At 37.1% G+C, this 15,193-nt stretch overlaps 1 protein-coding gene across 4 annotated transcripts in view; it reads left to right on the top strand.

Moving 5' to 3' along the window:
- Positions 1-15,193, top strand: part of LOC133616231 (low choriolytic enzyme-like) — a 31,530-nt gene that overhangs the window by 3,490 nt on the left and 12,847 nt on the right. The window contains exon 1 of one of the 4 annotated variants that reach the window (XM_061975404.1): positions 14,200-14,268. The exons of the other annotated variants lie outside the window; for them this stretch is intronic. Coding sequence (XP_061831388.1) covers positions 14,215-14,268 — 54 coding nt within the window. The 5' untranslated portion in view covers positions 14,200-14,214. Of the gene's footprint in view, positions 1-14,199; positions 14,269-15,193 lie in introns of those variants that run through there. 4 annotated transcript variants of the gene reach the window in all.

Here is a 15,193-nt window from a genome sequence, read left to right as displayed (position 1 = left end):
ATGTTCGTGTTGGAGGAGTTGTGAATTAGGTACACCTGCAGTCTGCAGGTGTACCTAATGTTGTGGCCCTGCAGTCATTCACAACTCCTCCAACACCAACATGTGTGTGCGCGAACACGGACGCCGAGAAGATCTTCTCCATCTGCACCATGCTCATCGGCGGTATGCCGGACGCCTCGTATGGAATAACGTGATTAGAAAGGCACGCTGTTTATATCGTGGGAAAGCGGACGTGAAAAAAGGCTGTCTTCACTCAGGTCCGCATGGAGCTGGAGGGGGCGTGGCCTCCAGCTCCGGCTGAAAATCGGGAGATTTCCGGGAGAATATTTGTCCCGGGAGGTTTTCGGGAGAGGCGCTGAATTTCGGGAGTCTCCCGGAAAATTCGGGAGGGTTAGCAAGTATGCTGATGTCGCTCCCTTGTGCTCCACTGAATGCTCAGGGAGTTTTTGCGTTTGCTCACACACATGAACAATAAGGAGGGAACATTGCTCACAGCTATTGTATTTCTGCGCAACTGGGAGTTTGCACGTCCTTTCGAGATGCGCTTCACAAAGACGCACAACAGCTCTCCCAGTTGAAATGTAGTCTTGTTAAATCACATAATTATATTTGCATTTTATCCTCCCAGTATTGTGGGCGTTCCGATGATCAGCATATATTCTGCACATTATTGAAGACAGACACGCTAAATGGATTGCGCTCCTTATTTTGCTAACTTAAGTGACGCACAAGTTTGCACGTGTTTTCGTAAAGGCAAACCGTTAGTAAATCAGGCCCTTGGTTTGGATACGATCAATATTAATACAACCTTTCTGGAAGGCTACTTAGATTGCATGGTCTTATAAAAACTATTACTAATACTATTACATAACTATACATTGATGCAATTGAGAGATTATAATCACACATTTAGATATCAGTTTAAACAGGAAAACATTTCCTTTTTCTCAAAATGCTTTCTAAAATAATATGAGCTAGCCTGTTTGTATCACAGAAAAGTAAATGACATCATGGAATGCATCACTTGTCATCTTTAGGCAATACATAACAGCATGATTCATCTGTGTCTGGAACAGTGGAAAAAAACTGACACTTTGTTATATCAGGCAAGTGTTTAAGTCTTCTATACATCAACATGAGTGTGACTATGTCCATGAAACAATAAGATTCCAATGACAAAGTCAGCTCAAATGCAGCTCTTAGCTGTCTTTTAAATAACATTGACTGCATGTGATATAACATCCCAGCTGTATAAAAGAAAAACGATCTATTCATTTTTCTTCATGATGAGATATCAAGTCCTGTTGAGAATTGGGTAATACAGATGCCAAATTGGTACGTTTCAGATTAAGATTCACCCTTATTGTCATTGCACTGGGGGATTACAGCGAGATAAGGGGGGAGGTACTCCCACTGAGCCACTGTGCGCAGCACAGACAAAAAGACACAAGATAAATACAAAGACAAAAACATTAAAAAATGGCACTAAAAACAGAGAAACGCTATGAAAAAAATGCTGTGAATAAATTGATACTGAAAGTGCGATGAGGATAAAAACTGAAGGGTAACGCAATACATCTAAAAATATAAATACTGAAGGTGCAATGGATATACAGTACATAAAGAGTTTGCAATAAAAGGTGTAAGAGTTCAGGATGAGGTTGTAAAATTGTCTTGATATGTGCAAGAACTTGTATTTAGAAAATACAGAAAATTGCATTTATGCTATTGATATTTACAAAATTTTGTGACATGCAAACTGAACAGAATGGTCATTTAAATACTTTAAATACATTAATATAAATCAAACTAAGTAATAACATCACCGATATGAAATTAGATTCACAAATAATTCAAAGTCAAGCAAGATAGCAAAAAGTTCCACTTTTTACAGAACTTTCAGTGCACGAAACATAAAGCTTAGCAAACCAGCCACAATTAAGTGTATTCCCGGGGCCAGAGCACCTGACATTGAAGCTAATCTTAGGGATCTTATTTGCAACAGGCCTAGTAAACACGTACGACAGGCTAATCGCACCACTAGCTATGCGAACATAGTTGTTTTTCCTTTGGCTCCAATGACAATAGGATGAGACAGTCAGAGATTACAAAGAGGAACATAGCTAAGACTTGTAATCTCGCTACAAAGATGTCCAGGCATCGAGTACTTGTCTCGGCCCCCTGCCTGCGAGAGGCAATGATGTATAGCAGATTAGTCTCGCTTAACAAGTGGCTGGCTAGTTTTTGTAGACAACAGGAACTAACGTTTATTGATAATTCTCTTTCTGGGGCAAACCGGGCTTGTTGATGAGGGACAGCCTTCACCCTAACGAGGAAGGTGCCATCATCCTGACTAGGAACATAGATTATTGTTTGAATCACACTTGACTAACTACACTAGAGCAAGCCCAGTCACTGACAATTACAGTGTCTGTTAGTCCGGGTGAGGAGTCAGTTAAGCTAGAACTAGCCAACACCAGGCTGTAAAATTCCTGCACACATAGCATTTCTCCTAGAATAATACACAACTCACATAATGTTTTTTCTGCAGTGACTCTGCCAGAGGTGGACATGCATTCTACTGAGGTGGCAAATTATGACGCATTCAGTGTATCGCAGCACCAAGCAAACAATCTGAAGATTCCCTTCATATCAATTCCTAGATATGGTCAAAATTATTTAAAGCGCACTATGCAAAATAGACGCAACATTATTAATATTACCACTACGGATAACTTTAACAAAAAATCATCAAGACAGCCCACTACCTATAATATGGGCTTTTTAAACATAAGATCATTGTCTTCCAAAACGTTATTAGTTAATGAGGTCATTAGAGACAACAATCTTAATGTCATTGGTCTCAGCGAAACCTGGCTCAAACCAGACACATTTTTTGGGCTGAACGAGGCATCTCCTCCTAACTATACGAATGTGCATATTGCCCGTCCCCTTAAAAGGGGTGGGGGTAGCACTAATATACAATGAAAACGTTAACCTTACCCCTAACCTAAGTAATAAATACAAATCATTTGAGGTGCTTACTATGAAGTCTGTTGCACCGCTGCCTCTCTACTTGGCTGTTATCGACCATCCCCCAGGGCCCTATTCGGACTTTATCAAGGAATTCTCATAGCTGATCTAGTGACGCATGCCGACAATATAATTAAAATGGGGAAGTTTAATATCCATATGAATACCCCATCAGACCCTCCGTGCGTGGCGCTCCAGACTATAATTGATTGCTGTGGTCTTACACAAATAATAAATGAACCCACGCATCGCAACGGTAATACGATAGATCTAGTGCTTGTCAGGGGTGTCACCACCTCCAAAGTTATGATACTCCCGTATACTAAAGTAATGTCCAATCATTACCTTATACAATTTGAAGTTCTGACTCATTGTCAACAAGCTAATAATAATAACTGCTTTAGCAGCCCCAACAATAATGCTGTCACAACGATGACTCTTACTGGTCTACTGCCTTCGGTAATGGCACCATTCCCAAATTATGTGGGCTCTATTGATAGCCTCACTAACAACTTTAGCGACGCCCTGCGCGACACCATTGATAGTATAGCACCACTAAAAGGCGTACCCCATGGTTTACAGAAGAAACTAGAGCTCTTAAACTATCATGTAGAAAGCTGGAACGCAAATGGTGCGCGACTAAACTTGAGGTTTTCCATCAAGCATGGAGTGATAGTTTATTAACTTATAAACGCATACTTACCTTAGCTAAAGCTAATTACTACTCAAATCTCATTCCCCTCTACAAAAACGATCCTAAATATTTGTTCAGTACAGTAGCATCGCTAACCCAACAAGGCACTCCTCCCAGTAGCTCCACCCACTCGGCAGATGACTTTATGAATTTATTTAATAAGAAAATCGAACTCATTAGAAAGGAGATTAAAGCTTCAACTGGGTTTTATTAACACAGATACGAATGTATATACAATGGATATTGCCCTCCAAAATAGTCTCTCTCTTTTTGAACTGTTTGTAATATTAGGATCATCAGTGCTAAACATTATAAATGTATCACTTTCCTCTGGCACTGTTCCCCTAGCATTCAAAAAAGCGATTATTCAACCTCTGCTCAAAAGACCTAACCTTGATCCTGACCTCATGGTAAACTACCGGCCGGTGTCCCACCTTCCGTTTTTTTCCGAAAATCCTCGAAAAAATTGTTGCACAGCTTCTAAATGAACACTTAGCGTCTAGTAATCTCTGTGAATCCTTTCAATCTGGTTTCAGGGCAAATCACTCTACGGAGACAGCCGTCGCAAAAATGAATAATGATCTATTGCTAACGATGGATGCTGATGCGTCATCCATGTTGCTGCTTCTTGATCTTAGCGCTGCTTTCGATACCGTTGATCATAATATTGTATTAGAGCGTATCAAAACACGTATTGGTATATCAGACTTAGCCTTGTAGTGGTTTAACTCTTATCTTACTGACAGGATGCAGTGCGTTTCCCATAACAATGGAGTATGTTAAGGTAACGTGTGCAGTTCCCTAGGGTTCGGTTCTTGGCCCTTTGCTCTTTAGCACCTACATGCTGCCGCTAGGCGACATCATACGCAAATACGGTGTTAGCTTTTGAGTTTTTTTTTTTGAGTTTGAGTTTATTTCGAACATGCAAGTATACAACATGATACATCACAATCTCCAGTTTCTCTTTTCAACATGTTCGAAAAGGAGTAGGAAGAAGCAAAGCTTATTTAATCCTACCCCTTTTCTTTTACATGACAGTTGCTAAAACTTTTGTTCACTTCCTGTTCTCAATTTATTCACAATATACTCCATAAGTAATACAATAAAATAAGTAAATAAATAATAATTGGTGAAGTAAGTTACATTTCATATGTTGAGATAAGTAAGATTATTTTGTGAGTGAAAGAATGAAAGAATGGATGAGTTAAATAAATTCAGAATGTTTGTCATGTTTCTTCTTCTTTGTACTTTGTAAACACTTTAAGTTTGAAGAGTTTCTTGAAGTGGATCATATTAGTACATTGTTTGATTGCTTTGCTTAATCCATTCCATAATTTAATTCCACATACTGATATACTGAAGGTCTTAAGTGTTGTACGTGCATACAAATGTTTTCAATTACATTTCTCTCTAAGATTATATTTCTCCTCTTTTTTTGAGAAGAATTGTTGTATATTCTTGGGTAGCAGGTTATAGTTTGCTTTGTGTATAATTTTAGCTGTTTGCAAATTCACTATGTCGTAGAATTTCAGAATCTTTGATTCAATAAATAAATGATTTGTGTGTTCTCTATATCCAACATTATGTATTATTATAACTGATCTTTTTTGTAACACCGTTAATGAATGAAGTGTACTTTTGTAATTATTTCCCCATATTTCTGCACAATAACTCAGATATGGTAACACTAGTGAGCAGTAGAGAATATGAAGTGATTTTTTGTCTAGAACATGTTTTGCTTTATTCATTATTGACGTGTTTCTTGCTACTTTATGTTGTATATTTTTTACGTGAGATTTCCAGTTCAATTTATCATCAATCATTATACCTAGAAATTTGGTTTCATTTACTCTTTCAATTTCTATTCCGTCTATTTGTATTTGTGTTTGATTTTCTCTTCTACTGTTACCAAATAGCATTATTTTAGTTTTACTGAGATTCAACGATAGTCTGTTTTTGTCAAACCATCTTTTTAATTTATTAATTTCTTCTGTTATTATTTGTAGTATCTTCTGTGTATTCTCTCCTGAACAAAACGCTGTTGTATCATCCGCAAATAATACTAACTTAAAATCTTTTGTAACTTTACAAATGTCATTTATATATAGATTGAATAATTTAGGTCCTAGTATTGATCCCTGAGGTACACCACAGGATATATTTAGCGTTGTAGAGGTGTGTTCGCCTACCTTCACGTATTGTTTCCTGTTCATTAGATAACTTCTTATCCAGTTTAAGACTAACCCTCTGATGCCATATCGTTCTAGTTTTTTGATTAAAATATTGTGATTAATTGTGTCAAATGCTTTAGTTAGATCCATAAAAACTGCTGCCGCACATTTTTTATTATCTATAGCATTGGTAATTTCTTCTGTAATTTCAATTAAAGCCATCGAAGTTGAAACATTAGCTCTGTATCCATATTGATTTTCTTCGAGTATTCTATTTTTATTTATGAAACTCTCTAATCTGTTATTGAACAGTTTTTCAATGATTTTAGAAAATAATGGAAGTAAGGAAACAGGTCTATAGTTTGTAAATTGATGTTTGTCGCCAGTCTTGTAAATTGGTGCAACTTTAGCTATTTTCATTTTGTTTGGAAATGTACCTGTTTGAAATGATAGGTTACTAATATACATTAATGGTCCTGAGATCTCTACAATAACCTTTTTTATCGTTTCCATATCAATTTCATTACAATCAGTTGAAGTCTTGGATTTACATTTTTTCACGATTGTAACTATTTCCTCCTGTGTCACATTACTGAGGAACATGGAGTTGGGATTTCGCTCTATGGTATCATTATAGTCCTCAATTGAAACTGGGTCTGGAATCCTTTCTTCCAATTTTGGTCCAATATTTACAAAATAATTATTGAAGCTTTCAACTACTTCCTTTATGTTGTCATTTTTTTTATTTCCGTCTAAGAAGTATTGAGGGTAGTCCCTCTTAGTGCCATTTTTAATAATGCTATTGAGGATGCCCCATGTTGCTCTCATATTAGTTTTGTTCTTGTCCAATAATTCACTGTAATATTCTTTTCTACATAATTGTAGTATGTATGTTAACTTGTTTTTATACTTTTTGTACTTAATTTCTGCCTCTATAGTTCTTTGTGCTATAAATTTCCTATATAGTGTATTCTTCTTCTTACAAGCATTTTTTAATCCTTTTGTCATCCATGGTTGATTATTCTTTCTCTGCTTATTACTGAGTTGTATCCATGGACAATGTTTGTTATAAAGTATTATGAACTTGTTTAAGAAATGTTCATATGCTTCATCAACCTCATTTTCATTGTACACATTGTCCCAATCTTGCTTTTGTAGCTCAATTTTGAAAGCAATCATCCTCTTCTCTGTGCACAGTCTTCGAAATGTCCTTTTGTCTTCCGTGTTCTTCTTGTAGTTTCCATCATATATTGTAAAAACTGGCAGATGATCACTAACATCGGTTATAAGTAGACCACTTGTAGTGTTATTATCAAAATCATTGGTAAAAATATTATCAATAAGCGTGGCACAGTGTCCTGTAATTCTGCTTGGCTTTGTGATTTTAGGATATAAACTGATGCTGTACATTGTATCAATGAAGTCATCAATAGACTTTTGCTTGTTAGGGTTCAATAAGTCAATATTAAAGTCACCACATAGGAAAATTATTCTTTGCCCATTGTCCATGTAAGTAGCCTTGATCCATTCTTCAAATGTTTCTATACTTGACTTAGGTGATCTATATATACAACTGATGAATATGTTTTTGCTTTTTTCCTGACATATTTCAATTGTTATACATTCTAAAATATTATCTATAGCAAATGACATGTTTTTTACCACTTTGTAGTTCAGGTTCTTCATCACGTGCACAGCTACTCCTCCTCCATTTTTGTTGTTTCTGTTGATGTAGTTTAGTTCATATCCATCCAGATCAAAATCTATTCCTTTTTTATCATCAATCCATGTTTCCGTGACAGCAATGACTTTGAAGGGTTCGTTGATGCGTTCCAAAAAGTTCTTAATATTGTTGTAGTTTGCATACAAGCTTCTGCTATTAAAATGAATAATTGACAATTTGTTATCACATTTAATGTTGCTGTTATATTGATCATCTGTATAATAAAAACAATTATTACTGAAGTGGGAGAAAAAATTTGTATCTGGATCTATATCATTTTCCAAATCCTGGTTTTTATGATCTTTGTTGCAGAAATTTTTTAGTTCCATGTTTTCTTGTTCAACAATCTTTGATGTTGTTTCAATAATCTCTATAAGTGTAGGTGGATGCAATCCTGAATCTAGGTCCTCTTGTTTAGTCGTTCCTTGGAACATAGTAGTGTTGATGCTGAATTTAGGTGCTTGTTTTCTGTCAGAGTTCATTATCATCGTTGTTGTGGAAGCTGTGTAAACTTTAAAAATTGTCCAGGTCCTTGATGTCTTGGACAGCAAGTACTCTTGCTTCTGGACCTCCATTCAGCTTGATGTAGATTTTACAGTTGGCGCTCCAAGTTCCCTGGATTTTTCCCTGCTTTCTCAAGTCGCGTGCTTTCTTGGCAATTCCAGCATTACGTTTTGTGAGATGCTCATTCATGTACACATTTGTTCCCTTCAGCTTCTTTCCCTGTCTCAGCAATGCCATTTTAGATTTTCTGTTTACAAGTTTCACGAGCACGACTGGAGTGGCGTTGTTGTTTCTTCCGTTCAGTGGGATGCATGTTTCGATGGTATTAATGTCGATTTCAATTTCTTTTGATTGCAGAAAGTTGACCACTTGCTGTTCTGCTGAGACCATATCCATTTCATCTGGTTCACCTTCATTATTCACAGCTTTCGCATAGGATCTTGGTTTAATTCGGTGCCCTGTCACGATGATATCATTCATCCTTTTATCCTGATCCATTCCATCTATGATATTCTTCAGCATGTTGTTGTCTTCTTGAAGGATCTTTATTTGTTTGCCCATTTCAGTGGCTTCATTCTTTCTGATGGTTTTGTCAGATTGCAGACTTTCTATACATTGCTGCAGACTTTTCACATCTTGTCTGTGTTCTTCTTTCATTTCTTTCATTTCTTCTTTCCATCCCTCCATCATGTACTTCCATTCTTCTTTCATTTCTTCTTTAAAATCATGGAGTATTTTTTGTATCCATTCTTGCATCCCATCATGTCCTGTGTCCAGCCTCAAATCTTGTTCAGTCTTTCCTCTACCTTTTTTCATCGCGGCAGTCGATGACGTCAGTGCCTCTTATGTCTTAGCGGCAGTTACTTCTTTAGCAACTAGCGGTACTTTTCACTTGTTTTTTCAACAATTTCGTACCTTGCGCCGTTCAGAGATCAATTTTGGGTGTCAGCCTGTCAACTTATATCACTCTGCGACGTCGGAATCACTTTAAAACAGCTGTAAACTCGCCGTAGCTTTCGGTTGCCAGGCAACCGCTTTGAACTGCGGCAAGGCGCCGTTGGCTTGAGGCTAACGGCTCTTCCAACTCGCCTTATTTCAGCGTTTCTGTGCCTCTCAACTGACCAATATCAGATCGAAGATGCCAGGTGACTCTCCTGTGGCTGTGATCACAAATCAGTGGTCTAAATCTTCAGATTTAACAAAAACTCCGGTAGCTTTCATTGTTATGCTGATGACACCCAACTCTACATGCCCCTAAAGCTGACCAACATGCCAGATTGTAGTCAGCTGGAGGCGTGTCTTAATGAAATTAAACAATGGATGTCCACTAACTTTTTGCAACACAACGTTAAGAAAACGGAAATGCTGATTATCGGTCCTGCTAAACACCGACACTTATTTAATAATACCACCTTAACATTTGACAACCAAACAATTACACAAGGCGACTCGGTAAAGAATTTGGGTATTATCTTCGACCCAACTCTCGTTTGAGTCACACATTAAGAGTGTTACTAAAATGGCCTTCTCTCATCTCCGTAATATCGCTAACATTTGTTCCATTTTGTCCACTAGCGACGCTGAGATCATTATACAAACGTTTGTATATATTGCTCATTTTTCTATATGTCTGTCTGTCTGTCTGTCTTATATGTCTGTCTATCTATCTATCTATCTATCTATCTATCTATCTATCTATCTATCTATCTATCTATCTATCTATCTATCTATCTATCTATCTATCTATCTATCTATCTATCTATCTATCTATCTATCTATCTATCTATCTATCTATCTATCTATCTATCTATCTATCTATCTATCTATCTATCTATCTATCTATCCATCCATCCATCCATCCATCCATCTATCTATACATCTATGTATTGTTGTGTCTGCCCAGTCTTCCTCTCAGGAAATAAAAGTCACTGGTCAATCACAAGTTCTTTCGGATGACATATATGTTGAGTAAGAAGGACCATCAAGACAGAATAGGAATATTATCACGTTTTACCAAAGCTTTAGGAGACCAGTCTTACAGTGCGCTAATAGCAACATCTAGAAGCGGTCTAAAAATCAAACGGGAAGAGACAGCTTATTGAGTACGAAAACAACTCCCTCCCGCCCAGAAAGGAATACAGCCTCATTGTTCTAAAACAGGTAAGGTAAAAAGGGAGTACATCATACTCCCAATACACATTCCAACGCCTTCAAGGTAGCGCACATAAGATTCAAGCACAAAGTGTACACATGGGAAAATATTATCTGCTTTAAACATGACTATGAAATAAGAAATAACTCTTAAAAATATATGCATTCTCCACATTATTTCTCTATCTATCTATCTATCTATCTATCTATCTATCTATCTATCTATCTATCTATCTATCTATCTATCTATCTATCTATCTATGATATTAATTTAAAATTAGACAATAGAAGTAAGGGAACTTGTCACACTTAAGAACAACTAGGCCACCCTAAGAGTGCTTTGGAGCACTCGTAGATTTTGTTCTTACCTACGAACAAATCCTAGCTAAGAAAACATTGGTGAATACAATAATCTCCTTAAAAACTTCATAAGTGAGCCTAAAAACAAAAACATTTTCTTAAGAATGGTTGCTGAATGTCGTCTGTGCAGGAGAAAAAGTAACATCAAGCAAAACACTGCCACAACAGTTGACTCGGGCGTAACTACAATATATCTCATTCGCTTCACTTCAGTGTTCAGTGCCACTAATTTAATAGTAACTAATGAAAGTTACTTTTATTTTAGCACCAAAATGAAACACCGATATCAATGTAGTTTTTCCGTCTGGTTACAACTTGGCACCAGTGCCATTATGGTACAGACGCATCCTGAGTTGAGACCACATTAATGTTTGAAAAATGGTAAATGGTCTTTGTTTAAACAGCGCTTGACTATACCTGGAACGATACCCAAAGGGCTTGACAATATACATTGCATTCACCCGTTCACACACGCATTAACCCACGGTGATGGCGAAAGACCAACTGTATGCCGTGCACAAAAGTGAAGTGAAGTGATGTGAATTATATTTAAATAGCGTTTTTCTCTGGTGACTCAAAGCGCTTTACATAGTGAAAGCCAATATCTAAGTTACATTTAAACCAGTGTGGGTGGCACTGGGAGTAGGTGGGTAAAGTGTCTTGCCCAAGGACACAACGGCAGGGACTAGGATGGTGGAAGCGGGGATCAAACCTGGAACCCTCAAGTTGCTGACACGGCCACTCCACCAACTGAGCTATACCGCCCCAAAACATTTAATTAGATCGTGAATATATAATAAATTGTGCAATGGATTGTGTATTACCCCTAGGCAAATTCTGCTTACGATGTTCTTTTCCATCATGAGTAATAAGAAAATATTGTCAGTTCACATTCTGACATAATTGCTACCTTTGGACCTGACATACAGGATCTGCACGCAGTGTTTTAGGAAGAGATCTTTATCGTTTATTTTCATCAATAGGTTTGAAATCTAAATTACACGCAAAGACTAAATGTAATATTGAATAGTAAATACAAAAGACCCTCTACCTTAATTTAAGAGTTTTTTGAGATGAGGCTATCCCTCGGCTAATTGTTATGCTTTAAAGCGGTCATGTTATGATTTTTTTTAATGTACATTTAAAACAATTTCTAATAGGCTACATCAGTGGTCCCCAAAGCACGGCCCGCGGGCCAGATACGACCTGCCACCGTCCAAGAAATCGTTGGGGAAACGTAAAATAGACTCCGAGTGTAGAGTTTTATGTGTGTATATATATATATATATATATATAAATATATATATATATATATATATATCCATCCATCCATCCATCCATCCATTTTATACCGCTTGTCTCTTTTGGGGTCGTGGGGGGTGCTGGAGCCTATCTCAGCTGCATTCGGGCGGAAGGCGGCGTACACCCTGGACAAGTCGCCACCTCACCGCAGGGCCAACACAGCTAGACAGACACCATTCACACTCACATTCACACACTCGGGCCAATTTAGTGTTGCCAATCAACCTATCCCCAGGTGCATGTCTTTGGAGGAAGCCGGAGTACCCGGAAGGAACCCACGCAGTCATGGGAAGAACATACAAACTCCACACAGAAAGATCCCGAGCGCAGGATCGAACCAGGACGACTTAGGCCCTTCGTATTGTGAGGCACATGCACTAACCAATGTACCACCGTGCTGCCCATATACATATATATATATATATATATATATATATATATATATATATATATATATATATATATATATATATGCATATGTATATATATATATACACAAACATACATATACACATATATATATACACATATATGTATATATATATATATATATATATATATATATATATATATATATATATATATATATATATATATATATAATATACATACATATACACATATATATACACACATATATATGTATATACTGTATATATATATATATATATATATATATATATATATATATATATATATACATATATATATATATATATATATATATATATATATATATATATATATCCATCCATCCATCCATCCATTTTCTACCGCTTATTCCCTTCGGGGTCGCGGGGGCGCTGGAGCCTATCTCAGCTACAATCGGGCGGAAGGCGGGGTACACCCTGGACAAGTCGCCACCTCATCGCAGGGCCAACACAGACAGACAGACAACATTCACACTCACATTCACACACTAGGGCCCATTTAGTGTTGCCAATCAACTTATCCCCAGGTGCATGTCTTTGGAGGTGGGAGGAAGCCGGAGTACCCGGAGGGAACCCACGCAGTCACGGGGAGAACATGCAAACTCCACACAGAAAGATCCCGAGGCCGGGATTGAACTCACGACTACTCAGGACCTTCGTATTGTGAGGCAGACGCACTAACCCCTCTTCCACCGTGCTGCCTATATATATATATATATATATATATATATATATATATATATATATATATATATGTATATGTGTGTGTGTGTGTGTGTGTGTGTGTATATATAATCTATCTCATTGCAGATTAGACAAACTGCCTTTTCCTTACACTAAACAAAAAAAGTGATATGTCCACTGATGTTTAAAAACTTCACTCTGAGTCTATTTTACGTTTCCCCAACGATTTCTTGGACGGTGGCGGGCCGTATCTTGCCTGCGGGCCTTAGTTTGGGGAACACTGATGTAGCCTTTCAGAAATTGTTTTAAATGTAGATAAAACAAAATCAAAACATGACCGCTTTAAAGCATAACAATTAGCCAAGGGACGACCTACAATACATATACATACATATACACACACACACACACACACACACACACACACACACACACATATGTATATATATATATATATATATATATATATATATATATATATATATATATATATTGACACATGGATTGCTTTACATAAGGATCTGGAAACTTGAAAATACATCCGCTAAAGGTGCAGGTGTGGAAAGTGTTATCTTCACAGCCAGGAGGTTTGGGTTAACATTTTTGCCTTGACCACTCTGTTCATGTTCTCATTGTGCATGGACTTGCATATATTTTCTTTGGATACTAGCGGATAAGTGCCAAACTGAGATGTTCCCATCCTCTCGCTCAAAGTCAGCTGAGATATACCCCATCTTCTCTGACCAAGAACAGGTTCACCCATCAAAAATAATTATACAACTGTCCAACAACAGGAATTCTTTTGTTATGACATTTGAAGTTATTTTGTTATGACATTCAAATGGATGTCAGTTCCTGGTAATTTTCCTTTTCTGGGTTTTAAACAACAAAGGCATTGTTTGGAAGGCACTCTGATTTTTTTCCACACAGCTGTTAAGTGGCTGTTGTCTTTTATAGGGCATTTAGAAAAGACTTTACAAAACCTTTGATTGACAGCTAAGGGGGAATTGAATGGACTACAGCTTGGTCCTACCCTTTATGGCTGGTCTATAAACACAGCAAGTATCAGCACCAGGTATCACAAACATACAGCAACAGTCCTGCCAGGTGTTTTTTTCTTCTTTTCTTTTCTTTTTTTAATAACATACCGAAAGACACAGCATGCATCAATTCCTTGTGATTGTTCTCCTTCTGCCTCTTACAGTCGTTTCTCCGGTAAGTTCAAGATTTAGGGCAAGGCAAGTTTATTTATAGAGCATTATTTGTAGACAAGGCATTCAAAGTGCTGTACAGAAAATTAGAAGGAGGTATGGATGGAATTGTGAATTACGATTCCACTCTGATTCTGCTTAACAATTTGGTTCCTTAACAGTTCTCTAATCGATTCGTATTTGGGGGGAAAAAAAGAGAAAAATGGGTGGATTAGCATCAAGTAACGTGACCTTACAAAGCCTATATAGTAAGGTCTCAAGAGCTACATATGTAGCATATAAGAAAAATAAAAAATGTTTTGTAAATTAATATTCTTCTGTAGAGTTTAATCATGTGCAAATTACACAAGAAGTTAACATTTTGTGACATTTGATATTAACTTATTACATTATAATTTTGATGATTATGGCTTACAGTTTATGAAAACTTTGAATTGAAAATCTCACAAAATGTAAGGTTTCAAAAACTGTTAGCCATGATGATCAACATTATAAAAACCAAAGGCTTGACATAGCTCACTTTGCATGTAATGAGTTAATATCATAGAGTAGTTTCACGTTTGAAGTTAATTGCTGACATGAATTAACTTGATGTTGATGCCAATCAGATCTCACCATAGACCTCCATGGATCTCACGTAAAAAATAAACAACCGAGACTGTATAAAACAAGTTGCTATAACAAGTGACATTTGGCTGAGCAGGAAATAATAGAACATATTAATATAAATAGAATGCATGAATTTAACCGATACAAAGAGGCAAGAGCCTCTCTCTCAGTCGTCCTCAGACGAGCTTCCATCGGAGTCTCCTATCATTCCGGTTCTCCATACACCCGGCCAGCTTTCAGCTCCCGCATCTTTGTTCAGAATGTCTACGTACGTTAGCGCGGGACGTCCTCGCAATCGATGCCCGTGTGTTGGTTCCCAC

Source organism: Nerophis lumbriciformis, linkage group LG15 (assembly GCF_033978685.3).
Source record: "Nerophis lumbriciformis linkage group LG15, RoL_Nlum_v2.1, whole genome shotgun sequence".
Taxonomy (NCBI): Eukaryota; Metazoa; Chordata; class Actinopteri; order Syngnathiformes; family Syngnathidae; genus Nerophis; species Nerophis lumbriciformis.
This window is presented reverse-complemented; position numbering and strand designations above follow the sequence as displayed.